At 42.4% G+C, this 18478-nt stretch overlaps 1 protein-coding gene across 1 annotated transcript in view; it reads right to left on the minus strand.

Moving 5' to 3' along the window:
• Window positions 1–18478, minus strand: part of Ephb1 (EPH receptor B1) — a 422319-nt gene that overhangs the window by 90660 nt on the left and 313181 nt on the right. Inside the window, exon 6 of the mRNA XM_005072022.4 lies at window positions 1929–2053. Coding sequence (XP_005072079.1) covers window positions 1929–2053 — 125 coding nt within the window. The remainder of the gene's footprint in view (window positions 1–1928; window positions 2054–18478) is intronic.

Below are 18478 nucleotides of genomic sequence, written 5' to 3' on the forward strand. Positions count from 1 at the left end.
AGACAAAGGATGTTAATACCATGTACATCCCAACAACTCACACATGGGTGTCTTCAATCTATCCCCTCTTATAATTCCAAATTAAGAGTTATCTTCTACCTGAGGTATCCAGTTTCCTATTCTATGCCTCTAAATGCTTTTTTAGAGGCATTTCACCCACAAAGCTGAACTTCTGCTCTTCCTTCATGCCAATATCCACTACTTATGGAGATCTTCTCAGTTGATGTTGCCTACATCATTCTAAAAGGTTTCTCTAAGCTCATCCACACCCCTATCCAACTTGGAAATCCTGCTAGCTCTAACTGCAGTGCATCCTGTATGTCTAGAAGCCAGCTAATTTCAACAGCTCGTGGTTGATGCTGCATTTCAAATATCCATCTTCCTGACAGAGGATTATGGATCTAGCAGGCCTATTTACAGCTTGAACGATGCTCAGAGTATAAGTCACATCCTGTCCCTCCTCTGCTCTTAAGCCTGCAGTGGCTCCCTGCTCTCCTCAGTAGTGAAGCTTGATTCGTCACAGCTTAACATGTTGGCTTCCCCTTGTGATAAGCTCTCTCATGTTTACTAGTTTCTACTGCTCATATCATTCCAGGTATTCTCATCTGCTTCCTGCTCTTGGAGTCACAGCTGCAACTGCATTTCAGAGTCTACCATTCTCTCCTTGCTGAGATACCTGCTTCTTCATACCTTTACTTTCTTCAGATACTGAAAGAGGTCTCATCTTCTCCAAGAAGCTATGACCATTTTATTTAAGTCTGGGACTTACCCCTGCCTGGCCTTTACTAAGTCATTTATTTGTTCTGGTTTTTCCCCCCTTTTAATATTTAAAAGGGTGTGTGTGTGTGTGTGTGTGTGTGTGTGTGTGTGTGTGTGTACATATCTGTGTGTATGTGATGTAGGGGTGTATATGTGCCACTGCATGTGTGTAGAGGTCAGAGGGCAACTTTCAGGAGTTTGTTCTCTCTTTCAACCTTCATTTGGATTCTAGATATCAAATTCAGGATATTAGGCTTGTTCACAAAATACCCTTACCTCCCAGGATCTTTCTAGATCCTCTATATTTTTATGCTACTATTTTTAACATGCTAATCATTTCCATATTTTGTATGTTCATTGTTTAGTCTGTCTCCCTCTCTTGGGAAGCAAGACTCCTGATGGCAGAAATCTTTTGTTCACTAACATATCCTAGAATAGGACCTACCAAATAGTATCGAGATCAAACTCTTCAACAAATAAACAAATGCATCTGGTGTTTTTCTAAACAGTGTGTTGGGTTGGTTCAGGAAGTGCTGTATTTTCCGAGGGTTTTTGAAAATGCTGCAGTTCACCATGATGGAGAATGTCCTGCTTCCATGGATGATGAACAGGCCAGAGACCAACCCTACAGGGTACTGTTTGCTTTTTCTTGGCAATACATGCCCTGGGTAGCCCTCAGCAGCAGCTGCTGAAAAGCAGCGAGAGAATGCAACACATAAATTTCTATTTCAAATCATTTTTATCTCACCCTTCTAATGTCCAATTTCATGTTCTTTAGTCTCCACATTAGTGCCATGGCACTTGCACACAATTTATAAATAAATAAGCTTGAGTTGGAGGCACAGGACCAACAATTTGGAAAACAACTCATTTACAAGACTCCAAAATCCTCTGAAGGTTCTGAGCAGCAGGTGGTTTTATCACATCCTCCTTGGGACAGTAAATACATGACTGTAGGAAGGGGAGTGGTTTGGTGGTCCAGTCCAGTGAGCTGTCCAGACTGCTGAATGATGAATTTAAAGGCTCTCTCCCAAGGCAGACCTGGCTTTGGACACCCAATTCTTCCTCCTACAGGCTTCCTCTGGCCTGTCTCCCTGTGCTCTCCACTGGCCACACCCATGGAACAATGCTGGCTTGGCCTTAGAAGCCTGGGGTCAGAGCTGGCTCACCTTCTCGTAGTACCGGATCTCATAGTCCAGGATGATTCCATTGGGCTGCTCCGGCTGAGGCCATGACAAAGTGATGCTCCTCATGGTGGCACTGACCTGGTGCATGATGGGGACAGTGGAGGGGGCTGTGGAGAGAAGAAGAGACAGGGTAGCCAAAGCGATACTCAATATAGGAGAAGTGTTATCTTTGGAAGATGAATAGAAAGAGGTGATTGGTTTGAGGGATGAATCTTCAGAACCCTCTGTGGGTTTTGTGGGCTGAATGGAGTTGAAACAACAGAGGAGAGAGAAGATAATTTAGCAGAGGAAAGCACATGTGAGCAGGGCTGGAGTGGATGTAGTATATTTATGGCACAGAAGAAAACAAAACTTATATTACAAGGGCTAGCAATATGGTTTTGTGGGTAAAGGTGCTTGCTGTGAAAGTCTGACAACTTGAGGTCAATTCCCAACATTAGCATAAAGGTGGAATGGGAGGACTAACTCCATGAACTTGTCCTTTGACCTTCATATGCATACTGCGGCATATGTGTTAACACACATACTCTAAAATCAGCCCCATATAAGAGAGGGCTGGTAAAATAGGAGGAGGAGATAGGAACAAGAAGGCCTTTGAAGTACAAGGTGCTGAAGGACCCTCAGTGATGCAGTGATGGGCTGAGCTCTGAAGGGCAGAGAACCTGGGGTAAGAGAGAACAACAAGAGACCTGCTTAGTGCAAAGTAATTGTACAATAGAAAGGCACGTTCCAGCAAATATTTCTTTCCGTACTGCGTGTGAGATTTTAATGTACTTCAAAAAGAAAGGAGGTAGCATCCCTCATGAAGACAGGAACACAGAGCTGCAACATAGGCCCTGTCAGAGCTCTCCAAATGAGAACATCTGCAATGAAGAACTCACAAACGCAAATGAAGAAATGATACACAAAGCAAATGTTTGGAAACAGGATAATAATTCCAAGATCAGCAAAGATGATTATTAAATTTCTGTTAGGAAATAATATTTATGTCCCAATTCAACATTTTTCACACAGTGTAAGTGAAATGAAAACAGTCTGGAAATAATAGATGAGGGCTGTCTTCCTAAGGGGAGAGGAGGGTAATGGATGAGGCTCAGTCTGTGCTCTGTTCAGGGGTTGTTTTGTTTAGTCCCGCCACTTCTGTAGTGATGAAGGTCATTTCCTCACTTGAACTCCACTTTACAAGGGTTTCTCTGGGGACCATGGCTGAGTGACATTTACTATCCTCAATTTAAGTTAATAGATTCCCTCCAAGACCTGGAATTACAGAGCTCAGCTAGCAGATCACGCAAGGGGGAAGGCATGGACTTGCCCACAGCTCATCAGATTCTAGCACCGACTAAAGTCAGTCTGTGCCAGGGAAGGGGAAGCAGAGCATCATTTTAAGATGCTCCCAGATGTGTGAAACATACAGAGTGAGAAGTTTGCTGCCATGACATCTTAGCATCAGAGTGTCCTCTGGGACTTTGGAGGTCAGTTTGCACAAAGCCTACTAGTTATCATGTATTGGCCATGACAATGCACCTCTCTGAGCTCCTACTCCTTGAGATGTAACTAAGGTCCTCCGATGCTGTGAGCTAATCACTGAGTAGCTGGCCCATCTCTGCAAAATATGGGTTCCCCTAATAGGTACTCCTAATTAAAGATTCCACAATGAACTTTCCAAGGCTTCATGGTAATAGGACAGGTGTGCCAAATTCCTCCTACCCAGTATTTCCTTGCTCCTTCCTTCCTTCCTTCCTTCCTTCCTTCCTTCCTTCCTTCCTTCCTTCCTTCCTTCCTTCCCTCTTTCACTGGAATGGGATGATCATTGTGGTCTGATGGCTCCCCCTAAATTGTCCCTACCAAATTCTTGCTGCCAAGTTCCTGCTATATGTGGGACATCCTGCTTTGTGCTTCTGTAACTCTCTCACTACTTCTGTATCTTCCTTATCCATATGTCAAATCTGTCTTCTTTTCTTTGGTTTCACCTCTCTAAACTAAAACAGTCTAGATAATTCCTTGTTGCACATAATAGCTTGTCAAATATCTAAAGAAACAAGTGATATTGTACTTCAGTTTTCCCTGCTATAAAGAATGGTCAGCTGCTACAAACATTTCTGCCATAGCAAGACATGCTGCTACCTGCAGTAGCTCTTACCATGTTACCTTAAGTCTCTGTAGACATGAGAAAGAGGCATCAGGCCAATTCTCTTCCATTGTCTGAACTACAAGTTCAGTTTAAACCTAATATCTACCACATTTTGTACATTCTATTAATTTGACTATCAGCCTTTGGGGCAAAAGCATGTCTTTGTTGTTCAATCCTGAAGTTAGAGTCACATATAATAATCTCTAGATTTCCCTGAGGTATGCTCTCTCTCACCATGTTTGTAGATTGGGATTTCTGCTGTGGAGATTTATAATCCCTTTTTGTTTTTTATGGTTTTTTCATGGTGTTAAATTTGATCTACTTATCTAACAAGTTGAAAGAACTTTTTATCGTCATCTGAACAGTCTAATGCATTTTTCTCTCCTCCCTTGGTATTATAGCCCAGCTTTGTTAATTAATTAAACAGCTACTGTTTAATTGCATCTGCCAGGTATACACTTTTTTAGGTTCTAGACATACATTCATGACAAAGTAAGGTTTCTTGCCCTTATATAACCTACTCTCTACTGGAGGGATTCAGAGTCTAGTCCAGACATACTAAACAAACAACAAGATACAGAAAAGACAATAAGTAAAGTGGGAAAATGAAGTAGGGAAGGAAGAGGTGGAACGCCAAGATAGGAATGATGTGGCTGGCCTGTGCTCAGCAAAGGGCTCCCTGTAAGAGTGTAAGCTAGAGGGCAATGGGGACAGCATTGGAGATGAAACAGCTAGAGTAAAGTGCCTGGCATCACAGCCAAGAGGAAAGGCCTTTGGCTTCTGTTCCAAGTTGAGCAGGGGAGTGAGAGGAATGATGACAACAAAACAATGACAATTTGACTTGTGTGGTAACAGTGTCACCTTCTGTGCTGCAAACAGAAGGTATGGGCCAGACAAAAGCATGGAAACCTATGTGGCCAGAACTTGTATAGAAGCAGCCTCCAACTTAATGATGCTTTGCTTCTTCCACTCTACCATGTTGAAAAAGTGATTCTTATTCAGCAGAAGCTATTTCTGATTTTGAACCTTTCCCATCCTAGAGATATCGGCTACAATACTCTCTTAATGCTGGGCTGCAGTAATGAGCCACATCCACGTATACACACAGTGACCAGTCCATCATCCACAGTTATCACATCACGTGTGTGTGTGTGTGTGTGTGTGTGTGTGTGTGTGTGTGTGTGTGTGTGATGTTTGGTTTGGGTCAGAGATGTTTAATCAATTTGCTAAGCTATATGAAATGTTTGATATATTACTATAAACTGGGCTCTACATTAGGTAATTCTTCCCAACTGTAGGCTACTGTTTTGAGCACATTACAGTTAGGTTGGCCTAAATTTGGTGTTAGGTGCAATGAGTGCTGTGATGTAGCAACAACCTCCCAGGAAACCATTCCTTCCTGGAGAGAAGAGGGAACCTCATAAGATGCAGAAAGCTCATAAAATATAGAAGCCCCAGGAAGCTCAGAAAATTACAAAATTCACAAGTCCATTTCCCAAGTTTATACAAGTAATAACAATTTCTGGAGAGATGAGACTCTCTCTGGTGGAGCTGCCTACAAAACGTTCAGGGAGCTTCAGGGACTTTCATCAGTTGTCACTCGTGCTGGGTAGGCTTTTCGGTGATGCAGCTGCCTTTGCGTCACCACGTCCCCTTGGTAATCCCAAATTAAGTCACTGATACATCGAACTAGACTTGAGTGGGGTTACATCTTTAGTCTGTCACGGGTAGCCTATCTAGGGTGATCAGAGATCTGTCTCTCCTGGAAACTCATGCGCAATATAATTTTGACCTATTGTATTTCCAACTCAGTGACAATGTCATGGGGATGTAGGGGAATACTAGCATTGGGGAATACTAGCATTGGGGATGCCTCCGTAGATGTAGGATATAGGAGAAAAATTAGAAATGACTGCAAGGTTTCTGTTTGGAACAACCAAAGGGCACAGCTGCCATCAACTGAGATGAGAGGCAACATCAATAGAAGGCATCTGGGAGGACAGACCAGGTGGTGTTCCACTTTGAACTTACTGCTTTTCAGGTGTCTGAGATGACCCATGTAGACACTGGGAAGGGAGATATGTATATAAAGTTGGTGCTTTCAGTATTTCAATAAATCAGAAAGGAATGGAAGTGACAGATCATAAAGACAACTAGTGGAGTGAATGTTTTAAAGATGTAGGAAATGAGGAGAAACCAGCAAAGGGCCCTGTGAAAGTAAGTCCAATGGAGTCGAAGGAAAGCCTGAGGAGTGTGATTGCCCTGGAAACCAAGCAGAAGGAACGTACTCAGGGTACCAAGTATGTTAAATCTTACTGCTAAGTTAGGTAGAGTGAAACCGGAACTGAACCCATGATTTAGCCACAGCCTCTGTGGTTCACCATTTGGATGGCACACATTCACCTTGCTCAAGATCCTGTAAGCCTTTGTAGAATTACATGAGGAAGTAGAGGTAGTTCAGAAAGTGGCGCAGTCTCTCAGAGTTGCTCCATGCTTCAGTGGGTCCCAGTGTGTCCCAAGATGGAGACGACTGAAGGGCTGCTGATAATGGTGCTTTCCTACCACAATTTGCCATTCAGACTCCCCTTGCAGGCCATGTGGAAGCACAGTCTGTCTACACAGTGTCAGTTTCAGATGTGCCACACAGGCTTTTAGGACCCCTCTCTCTTTAGAGACGAAACATCATCTATTAATACTGTAAGACTCAAGAGCTTCGAATGTAGATCAGCTGGTAGAGTATTCCCTGAGCATGCAACAAACTCTGGGGTCAATCTCTAGCACCACAGAAAAATAAGTATGATCATACACACCTATAATGCCAGTTTTTGGAAGGTAGAGATGAAAGGATCAAAAGCTCAAGGCCATCCTTGGCTACATAGTGAGTTCAAGACCAGTCTACGCTATATGAGACTGTTTCAAAACACTGAGGCGACAAATTTTAAAAAAAATGGAGGACTGCAAGGTGGCAGATTGGAAGCAGACAGTGATGGCCACCTTCTCTGGGGAAATGCAGAAGAGCAGCTGCTTTTTGAGGTTGGTGGTGACAAAAGAGCACTAGGATTTTTCTGTAAGTGGACTTCAAAAGACTTTGGAAGGCACAACAGAGAGTGAGAAAAGAGCATCCTGCACTGAGCTCAGGAGCTGTGTGCAGGGGGCGTGGTGAAAGGGAGAGGAGGAAACACAGAGGCACAGGCCTAGGAACCATGCAGGGTCTGGCTGAGCAGGCAGGGGGATCAACCTGCACAGAAGACATGCTCACGGGGAGCTTTCTTAGTTTCACAAAATGTAGTTGTTGGAAAGTCATCTTGATCAGGTCTTGTCTGCACAGAAGACAGGCACACGGGGAGCTTTCTTAGTTTCACAAAATGTAGTTGTTGGAAAGTCATCTTGATCAGGTCTTGTCTGGGTTCACTGCCGGGAGAATCAAAGGTTCCTTCATTGTCCTGTGTCTGGGAACAAAGCCATGACCAAGTGTCGGCCAGAGAGCCGATCTGTCGACCTTAAAGACTGAGCCAAAAGTGCTAAGAGTCGGGTGTGATGACTCACACTTGAAATCTCAAGCCTCAAGAGACTGAAGCAGGAGGATTGCTGCAAGTTCTAGGCCAGTGTGGGCCTGCATAGTGAGTTTCAGATCAGCCAGGAAGGTGCAGTGAAACCTTCAAATTAAATAATAAAATTAAATAACAACAATAATAATGATGAAAACAGTAAGAGTTTCATGAAGTGGAAGGTTACATCAGGTAAGACAAACAAAAGGGAACAAAGGTTCAGGCCAACTTAGACCAGCAATTTGTATGGGAGTCTGTGCCTTTGAGTAACTGTCTCCAGGAGCTAAGCTTCAGAACTCTAGACCTGAGGAGAGGGCCACCAGATCTGTGCTGCTTAGGTTATGCCAACTTGACACAAAATAAGGTGACCCAGGAAAAGCTCAACTGATGGATTCTATTGGGTTGGCCCGTAAGCATGTCTGTGGGGTATGTTACTTATAAATGATTGGTATAGGAGAGCCCAGTCTACTGTGAGTAGTACCACTCCTGCACTGGTGGTCCTGAATTATGCAAATGAGCAACTAAGAAGCCATGGAGAGCAAGCCAGTAAGCAGCATTCCCCCGTGTCTTTGCTTCAGTTCCTGGCTCCAGGTTCCTGCCTTGAGTGCCTGCTCTGATTTCTCTCTGTGATGAACTGTTACCTGGAAGTGCAAGCTGAAATGAACTCTTTTCTTCCCAAGTTGGTTTTGGTCAGGGTTTTATCAAAGCGATGGAAACCAGAGTAGGACAGTATTCCCTGCTATCCCTGCTTCAGACTTAATGGTTGCAACTCCATACCGTTTCCCTGTCGTTCAAACATACACAGAGTCCTGGGTCTGCAACAGGGCAGCCATCCGAATACACATGGAATATGAAACCTGAGTAGATCTGGCTGATTCACAGATGGTGCCTCCCCTGTGGCCAGGAATTACAGCGGTTCTGTCTACAATCCATACCCAGTTGGTGGGTGAACAAAATGGAAGCAGAGAAAGACAGACAACGCAGAGTCTATGCTTTCTCCAAAGCCTGCACAGAATGTCCCTTTCTGCCTCCACATGGCAGAAGGAAACATACAGAATCTTGTTTGTCATGCCTGCTTAGATTGAAATTTGCATGTTCATCTTTTTTTCACCCCCTTTTAAATACTTAATTATTGGGCTACATCAGTATCTCAGTTGGCAGAATGCTCTCTTACCATGAGAATACATATAGGTTCAGTCTCCAGCACCACGTAAAACTGGATATGATGGTACAACTCTGTAATTCTGACTCAGGAGGAAGAGGCAGAAAGTGTTAGTATTCAAGCATCTGTACTGGCCTGCCTCTGGAGTTCTGACAGGATAAACCCTCAGCTGCTGCCATTAAGAGCACCACCTGTGTATATTCACTATGCTCTCCTTTAAAAGGGCCCTGCCCACCTCCCATCCCTCCTTCTCTCTTTCTCTCTCCCTCTCTGTCTGTGCCCCCTTTCTCTCTGCCTCTCTTTCCTCTCCTCCACTGCTCCTGTCTCCAGAGGCTGGTCTCCCCCCTCCACTTTCCCCTTTTTACTATCCTTTTCCCCTAATAAAATCCCCTCCACTTGAACTCTGTTGCATAGTGTCTTTCTCTCTACAGCTGCTTTTTAAAAAATTACAATAGAAAGACCAAGAGTTCAAGGCCATCTTGACCATCTTTCCCTACTTAGTGAGTTCAAGGTCCATCTGAAAAAAGGGAAAAATCTTAATTCTTTTCCACTTCTCCCTCTACTCCTCTCCCTTTAAAAGTTTTTCACAGATTATTTACTTTTTCTCATTTTCCCTATGTTGTTTTCCATTTAAAATTTTTATTTGATTTCCTTCTCATATTCATTGTTCCTCCTCTTTTTAATATTTCATCTTTTTTAGCATTCAGAACAGAAAGAAAAATAAAGACCCTCAATATAAATATGAGCTAAAGCAATTCATGACACTAAGTCAGCATTACAGAAGATATTTAGAAATCTACTTCATAGTAAAAGAAGATAAGCACAGCCCTGAGAGCATGGGAAAGAATAAGACCAGATAAGCAAATAGGAGTTGGTAGAACATCCTTTTAAATAGTACTTCTGAATGCAAATGGTTATAATTCTCCAGTTAAAAGACAAAGAAGAATGACCTATTAGATGATAAAATAAGACCCAACTACTTGCCCCCTGCAAGAAACTCACCACATTGCTAAAGAAATGCACAAACTGAAAGTAAAAGGATAAAATGTTATATTCCTAGCAAATAGAATGTGGCTATTCCTACATCTAACAAAACAGACCTCAACTAAAAACTAAAAGAGATAAATGTCATATATATTGATAAAAAAAACATTACACTGGGAAGATATTATGGTATAAATATATACATATTGATATCAGTATGTTTTAATTCACAATAAAGGTGCTATTTTCATAAAGATAAAAATAGGAATCAATATAATAACAATGGGTGTTGTTATTTGTCCATTAAATTTCCCTTGAAGGCTCATACATTTAATGCTTTGTCCCTAGCTGGTGATGCTACTGAGATGTCAGTAAACCAGCAAGGCTCTGACCTAATCAACAGATTAACCCACTAGTGGAGCCATAACCTGATGGCATTATTGGCATGTGATGGAAGCCAGAAGGCAGGCCTGGTCAGAGAGGATCACTAGGATGTATCTTTGAAGGGAATATATTATCTGTGGCCCCTTCCTGTCTCTCTGCTTCCTGGTCATCATGAGGTGAACAGCTTTGTTCTACCATGCCTTCCTGTTGCCATGGTGTCCTGCTTCACCACAGCCTCACAGCAGGGAAGCAAATCAAAAGTGGACTGAAGCCTGTTAAAGAATAAATAGGAAGAAGCATTTCCTCCTTTAAGTGATCTTCCCAAGACATTTTTGCAGTGACAAAAAGGCTGGCTGACACAGCAAGTGACTTTCGTATTCTATTCTCATCATTATCTTGGTTACCCAAAGCAAAACATCAACAAACATGAGAGATTAACCACACTGCGGACCAAATGGAATCAGCATACATCTACAGGATACTATGCCCAAAAGACAAAAAACACTCTCTTCGAGGGAGCTTGTGGAACTTCCCCCCAAAGGGGTTATTTTAAAGACACACAGCAAGGTATAACAACAAGCACAAAAATACTGAAATATTTGTTTGGAACTTACCAGTTCTCAATGGGAAAAAAATAGAAATAACTGGCAGGAGAAACTACAGGTTTTTTATAAATACACAGAGATGGAAAAACATACTTTTGAAACACCAGTAAGAGTAAGCCATTGAAGAAATCAGGGGAGAAACTGGAAAGGAAGTCGAAATATCTGAAAGACTCCACAAAAAGATTATAAATTTTATTTAAAAATTTAGTAGAGAGACAGAATATAAAATCAACATAGAAAAATCAGTAGATTCTCTAAATACCAGTAATGAATCCCCTGAAAAAGAAATCAGGAAAACAATTGGATTAATAATAGCCTCAATAAAAATCTAGAAATAAACCTAACCCAGGAGACTTTGGTAATGAAAACTCTGAAACTCTGAAGAAAGAACTAGAAGACATCAGAGGATGGAAAGACCCCCAAGTACCCATGAGTCAGCAGAATTGATTTGTAATGGAAAACAGACACATTGTTGAAAGTTTTTCATAGATTCAGTATAATCCTTACCAAAACTCCAGCAATATTCTTCATAGAACTGGGGGCGGGGAAGCCAAACCTTAAAGTTCACAAGGAAGTAAAAAAGAAACCAGATAGCCAAAGCCATCCTGAGCAAGAAATGCTGGGAGCATGGAAACACTCCATTTCATATACTACAGAGCCATAGTAATAAAACAGCATGGAATGGGCACAAAAATTGGCCTGTAAAACAATGAGATAGAAGAAATAACCAGAAATAAACCCACACAGCTACAGTGGGAGAAGGCTTACATACTGTTGGTAGGAATGTACAATAGCACAGTTACTTTGTTAATTCCTCAAGAAACTAAAACAAAAAACTATACAATCCAGATTACCACTCCTGAGTATATATCTGAAGGAGTCAAAGTCAATAGATAATGTGCATGCACGCACGCACACACACACACACACACACACACACACACACACACACACACACACAAGCACACATTAATGCCCAGGGGAACACTGTTCATCCACAAAGAACAGAATCATATCATTTACAGGACAATAGATTGAATTGGCAGTCATCATGCTAAGAAAACCAGGTCAGATTTGGAAAGACAAGATTCACAGAGAGAATCTCATGTGTAATGCTGAGACCAGTGGTGTGCAAGCAAACGGAAGTGGAGAACTGTGGGAGAAGAACAGGACCATTGTAAAAAGGAAAGAAGAAATGAGAGGGATAACTAGGGAATAAATGTTATCAAAGAATCTTAGGTACATGCACAAATATGTAATGATAAAACTCATTACTTTGTATAATCCTGTGTACTGAATTTTTGAAAGATTAACCCCAATAGTCTGAGGTTAACCTAGGCTTGATTCTTCTCTATGTCTCTAATCTTCAGAAAACCTTCATTCAAAACTCCATATATTTGTTAAACACTATGGCATGCCTGCTCTGATCACTGGGGTCAAAGAAAAGATATCTTAACCTAATTCTGGAGGTTCTTGGAGTTCAGTGGGGAGTCAGACTGTAAAGACAACCACAGGACATGGCAGAGAGAAACAACCAGCATCTCAAATCATCATGAATGCCCTTGTTTCTATAGATGGCATGTGCCACCCCATCAGTCACCTAGCAACCCATAGATCCAGGAGAAGGAGATTGTGGTCATCACTGTCAACATTTCTTTAAGATTCATAGTGACGACTTGATGGTCACAGTCCTTGGAAAACTGTGTATCCCATACAAGGAACTCTAGAACTTTAGTTGTTAGCACATGGGAGGAAGCAACAGAGAATTTCTTTATCTCCCTACATTGACGTTAGGGGCAGCTTATAGCCAGGCTCTGCCATCAGCATTTCCTACACTATGGACTTGGTTTACCTAACATCATCACTAAATCTGATCTTTTATGAGCTATGAAACCATCAGGCAAGTAGGAAATAAAAATAAGCTCAGCTATTCATTCATCCAAACACCAACTTCGAGAAAAACTAAGGCAGATGAGAAGATTAATTCCAGCAGACAACCCCTGTGACCCTCCCACCCCCAAGCATTGATTTCAACAGTCAGTTCAGGGCAGTCTTTTCTACATAATCCTCAGAGGAATGAATGGTTTTACTGAATATTGGAAAGAATCTGTTTTGCAAGGACACACAAAGCTTTTGAGCAAATTAAACATTCTACCAAGAGACAGAAATAATGAAAATGAAGAGTTTACAAGATTATTCAAATTTTCAAAAAAAAGAGCATTTTTAAAAGAAAAGATAAAGAAGAAAGAGTTAGTTTGGTGCTATTTGGAAGAAAATACTGAAGTCTCAGTAAAGATGTTTGGCCTTAAAAGGAGGTGCTCAGAAGAATCTAAACAGAAACAAACTGTCCTGCAGTCCCTCTTAGAAAAAATACAGAGGCTAGCCCTACAGGATCGAAAGGTACAGAGGATAGCTCAACAGGATCATAAAGAGAGAAGGAAGCAAAGAAATTCTCTTCTGTCCACAATTCAAAAACTTACCAGGGATCAGTATCCACCAGGAGAGACTACCATCTACACCCAGAGTGCTTTTAAGGATGATAGAATCAGAAAAGAATGTAAAAGCAGTTGTATAGTAGCTCGGAGATGGAGAAGAAGCAAGGGTGGGTCAATCAAGAGAAATCCTTTGACTCTGTTTTTGCCACTGAAGACTTTGGGAGATTTTTTTTTCATTTAAATTAGAAACAAGCTTGTTTTACATGTCAATCCAAGTTCCCTATCCCTCCCCTTTTCCCTCCCCTATCCCATTCCCTTTCAGCTCCCCAGTGAGGGTGAGGCCTTCCATGGGGGATCTTCAAAGTCTATCTTATCATTTGGAGCAGGGCCTACACTTGCCCCATGTGTCTAGGCTGAGAGTATCCTTCTATGTGGGATGGGACTTTGGGAGATCTTACCCCCCAGTTACTTTAATATCAGACAGATCCAAGAAAGGACATGTTATACAATATAGCAACTACACAGGATGTTCTTGCCTGTTCTGACCAGTGAGATGTAGATAAATTGCAGATAAGATGGCCATAAGGCAAATTAGTCACTGGTCATTGCCAACAATACTAGATATGGGTATCAAGCATAGCAATGACCAGGCTTCCATTTTTACAAGAGGCTCCAAAGTGGGCAGTGAGGCTTATGACTCCATATCGTCTGAAATGATGCCATAAATCTATTTCAAAAGTTCATCAGTCCACATATGGATCCTAGAGGCCAGATGTGTGGAAGCCTTGATAGTCCACCTGGATGGTTTGTGCTTTGACCCTCTAATTTATCAACAGATTCAACCACACTCGAGGTTTGCTTCTTACTCATTTTGTTTCCTTTATTCAATAGGGATATTTTCCCCAACAGACAGTCATTTCAATTCCAAAATATAAGAATAAGTAATTGTGCTTTTCTTCTATGATAATTACTAAGTTCTGATGCATTATCTTTGCTTATTAGAAATTACTTCATAATCTCTTAATTGATTTTTGGGTCAAAATAATTCCTTCAAGAGGTTTATCCATAATCCACTTTGGGATCTAACAAATGATACAAGTTTACTATGTTAATGCACTTTTAAGACATTAAAAATATTTACATGTAATTTTAAGGAAAATTCACAGCAAACTGCAAATCCACTCAAAATTAAGGTGTTCTGTTGAAGTATAATGTTTGAAGAAGTTACGAAAATAGGACATTTGGACTTTCCGAAGGTCATCCAGTCTTTTCTAAGAAGAAAATAGTGTTGCTTGTATGGCTGCGATTCCAACCAGGGATGATCAGTTTCCAGGCCATCTCTCCCAGTTCAGTACGTTGTTGAGTTTCCTCTGACTGACTCAGTTTAAGAGAAAGGTTTCAGAGTCTCCTGAAGGGAGAATGGTCTGTTAAGTCTGAAGGAGTTCATATCTGGGTTTTCTTAGAGGACTATAAGAACAGGCTCCTAGCCTCACAATAATCCATGGTGGGCATGGTAGCATCGTTTTCCTTGACTGTTTCATAGGAGGTGGTCCTCACCATGGCTATTTCCCCAAGGGGTACTGCTGTCTCAGCCTGAACTATGTAAACTCAAGACCTGCTAAACTCTTTTAACTTAAGCATTCCTTTTTGAGCTGTTTCCACCGTGGGGCTGTTAAGATAATGCTGGCACTGAGCTATCAGCATCCTTCCTGATGGCTAGAGTTCATGGTGCCAGAGGTCTTGTGCAGGTTATGCATGCTGCAAGGAGAGAAAGGTCACTGATTGTCTTTCCCAGCTGTGGACCCTTTGTGCTGTAGTTCTGACTAGACAGGCAAGATGCATACACTGGTACAATAGCAGCAAGAATATTTTGGGGGCAACCAAACATTTTCCAGCTGAATTTGAGGGTCACTCTAAGATGGGAACACATGTCTGTCATTGTAAAGTAGGTCAAAAGCCTATGTGTGGGGAGGCCACAGATCACTGGGAGAATGAACTACTGATGTTTTGTGTAGCCACATTTACTTCTAAGTTTATACCCTAGACTGCTCCTGATCTCAGCCTAGGTCATGCAAGATTCTTTTCGTATAGGACAACAGCTAATTCAGAGACTCACAACTGGTAAAAATACTGAAAAAAATGACCTTTGGAGGCTCAGCTCTAAATGGGACCATACTACCACCTTCCAAGGCCCAGAGAAACATAGAGGAGGGCCAGAAAAGTGGTTAGAGCTAAAGGGGGAGAACAATGGTATGGAACGTTGTCATTTGGATGTGGAATGGCCACAGATACAGAATATACAGGAGACCCTCACACACACACATGTACACACACACACAACATGGGGGTATGAAAGGGATTCATTGGGAAGAAGGAAAAGGAAGTTAACAGGAGAGTGGAAAAAAAGGAAGTAATGGAGAGTGAACATGATCATAATATATCCTATACATATATGAAAGTGTTTTAAAGATCATAAAAAGGAATAGTTCAGGTATAGGTAAAATGACTCTGTAGATAAAGTGTTTGGCTTATAAACATTAGAAACTGGGTTTAAGTCCCAGAACCACCTCCCCAGCAAAATTCCAAGTGTTCTGGTGTACATTTGCAACCCCAGTGCTGGGAGAGCAGAGACAGGTAAATACCTAGGACTTGCTAGATGGTCAACCTGGTCTATCTGAAAAGCTCCAGGCCAGCAAGAAACTCTGACTCAACAAGGTGGAAAAATCCTGAGGAACAACACCTGAGGTTGTCTTCCGGCCTCCACAAGTACCTACATACCACATATGCACCTGTACACATATTAGCGTGCAGATAATGCTTCTGAGAGCATTCACATACCAGTTTCTGTGTGGCATATGCTAGCATTTCTCCAGAGGGTAAACCTAGGATTGGATTGCTGGAGCATATGGAAATACCAGCCTCCTGTACTCTGTCTAGAATAGCATTTCCCGGCCCAATTGTCCTTAGATTCAGCTTGCCTTCTTCACAATAGACTACAGCTGTGAAGAAAGGTGGGATAAGGAATAAGAAACCCAGGGCCCCAGCCCAGTACAGCAGGAATTAGAAGGAAGGGAGGGCTGTATCTAGAGCGCTACAATGCTACTGAGAGACAGGTTCCTATTCTAGCTTGGCCTCTGCTTCCTCTGTGATCTTGAGCTAACCAGAGGCCTTAATGTCTTTGAAGTTTGTAGTTTTCAGCCATATAACAGGAATGTTAATCCTCACATTATGAATTTTCCAAACGTTCTGAGGCTGTGCCATGTGTGGTCTACCACTTGTGTCAGGCTGCGTATTTGGCATCCACCTGCAACTCCTCTTCTGGGACTAGAGCTGCTCACACATGCAAATCAATTCCTGGCCATAGCTCCCCAAGATAAATGTGAGAAGCACAATCCAATCCAGAGGTGGCCTCGGGTATTTATTTTATAAATACCTTTGAGGCAATAAATACACACGTCAGCCAAGTCAGGGTGGAGGCCCTAGGCAAGAACGGGCTTGGAGACAGGGAAGGCAAACCAAACCTGGCCAGAGGCAGGAGAGACACATTCCAGAAGAGGAATGACTTCCCTGTGAAACGTGAAACCTGGAGTCAGCCTGTTTTTTCCAGGAAGTAATTTAGGAAGAAACAAGTGCCTAGTTCCTGAGAGTAAGACAGCCTGTGCCTCTGGGGAGGCAGGGAGTCATACGCTTTTCACCCAGTGGCATGGTCCGAGTGTCTCTGAGGCCCTAACACAGCCTTTTCACAGACAATGTTACTCTCCATATGTCTCACCCTGCTGTCCTAGAACTCAAATCCCATGGACCTCCTTACTTCCAACTGTTCGACCTGCCTTCCTGAAGCTTGACATTACCCATGTTACCCTGGCTCCTCTGTCTGCTTAACATTTATAGGTGTGGTAGGCATTGGAGTAAGGCCTTTGGGCCAAGAGGTACCGTTTTTTGCCACTTCACATTTAACCAGTATCATTAACCATATTTTAGATGCCTAACAATGGTTGGGGATCCCCTCCAAAGTTCTCAGAGGAAATGGGCAGGGGTGGAAAATGGCCTAGTTCTACCAAATGTAGATATTAGCATTTCTATGAGGGTGGGAGAAGGGAAGCAGAGCTGTGAGTCCTGGGAAGGGAGACAGGGAACAATGGGAGTGCCAAGGAAGTAGGGACAGGACTGGTATAGACAATGAAGTCCAGGATGCTGAATCATTCATCTCAGTAAGACACCTAGCTAGCCGCTGGAAACCTCTGAAAGTTCCCCTGAAGCCTTGGAGTAAATTGTGGAAGTCCCTAGAAAGGTGTGAATGACAGAATTAGGAGGGCCCATTGGGAGTGGCTGGCTATCTTTTCCCTCATAGCAAACACATCAACAGGGAAAAAGAAAAAAGTCCAAACCTGTATAGAAATGTCAGCTAGAGGGTCCAGGCCCACTGGTACTGGTGGCAAGATTTGCACCCTGATGACTTGAGTTTCTGGTGGCATTTCTATTCTAGAAAGAAACTCAGCTAAGATGGCTATGCCTTGAGACCTGGTTCTCCCTCTGTTGATGAAAACTCATCCTGTTGCACAAATACACTTGAATTTTATATTAGGAAGCCTGACTCATTAAATACTTTTGGTGCAGTAACACTTCTGGTCAAAGTAGATTAAACAAATAAGCAATTAGTTTGGAGCCTGGATATGAATACAAAAGCAGAATTAATTATTTCTCTCATTGTTTTTTCCTATTGTGAACATTGGTTTCATGTTTTATTCTGGGAGTTAACCCTGGCACTTCCTTTCATTTCCCCTCTAACCTGGAACTACCTGGGGTCAGAGGGCGCCCTGGGTATGCAGCTTTACTTATATTTTGTGGATGCTAGCTGAGTGAGAGCATAGAACTCCATGAAAGAAAGTGAGGGCTAAGTTGAGTAATCTTCATGCCACAGGAAGAGCCATAGGCTCTCCCTTCCCTAGGGTTTGGTTCCAAGTCAAAGGTAGAGGTGTGTGTGCATGTGTGTGTGTGTGTGTGTGTGTGTGTGTGTGTGTGTGTGTGTGTGTATGTGTGTGTGTGTGTGAGAGAGAGAGAGAGAGAGAGAGAGAGAGAGAAGGGGGAGGGGAGGGGAGGGAGGGAGGGAGCATGCCTACAACACACACCTGGGATCTGTGGATGGCATCTTTTCTACAATATGGGTTTAATGCAGAAACCACATTTCTACTGTTGTGTCTCATGTATGTGGGAGATATCTTCATTGAGACCATCTATGCAACTGTGTGAGTTTCTCAGAAAGTGGTCCCAGTCAGCATCACC

Source organism: Mesocricetus auratus, unplaced genomic scaffold (assembly GCF_017639785.1).
Source record: "Mesocricetus auratus isolate SY011 unplaced genomic scaffold, BCM_Maur_2.0 Super-Scaffold_100691, whole genome shotgun sequence".
Lineage (NCBI taxonomy): Eukaryota > Metazoa > Chordata > Mammalia > Rodentia > Cricetidae > Mesocricetus > Mesocricetus auratus.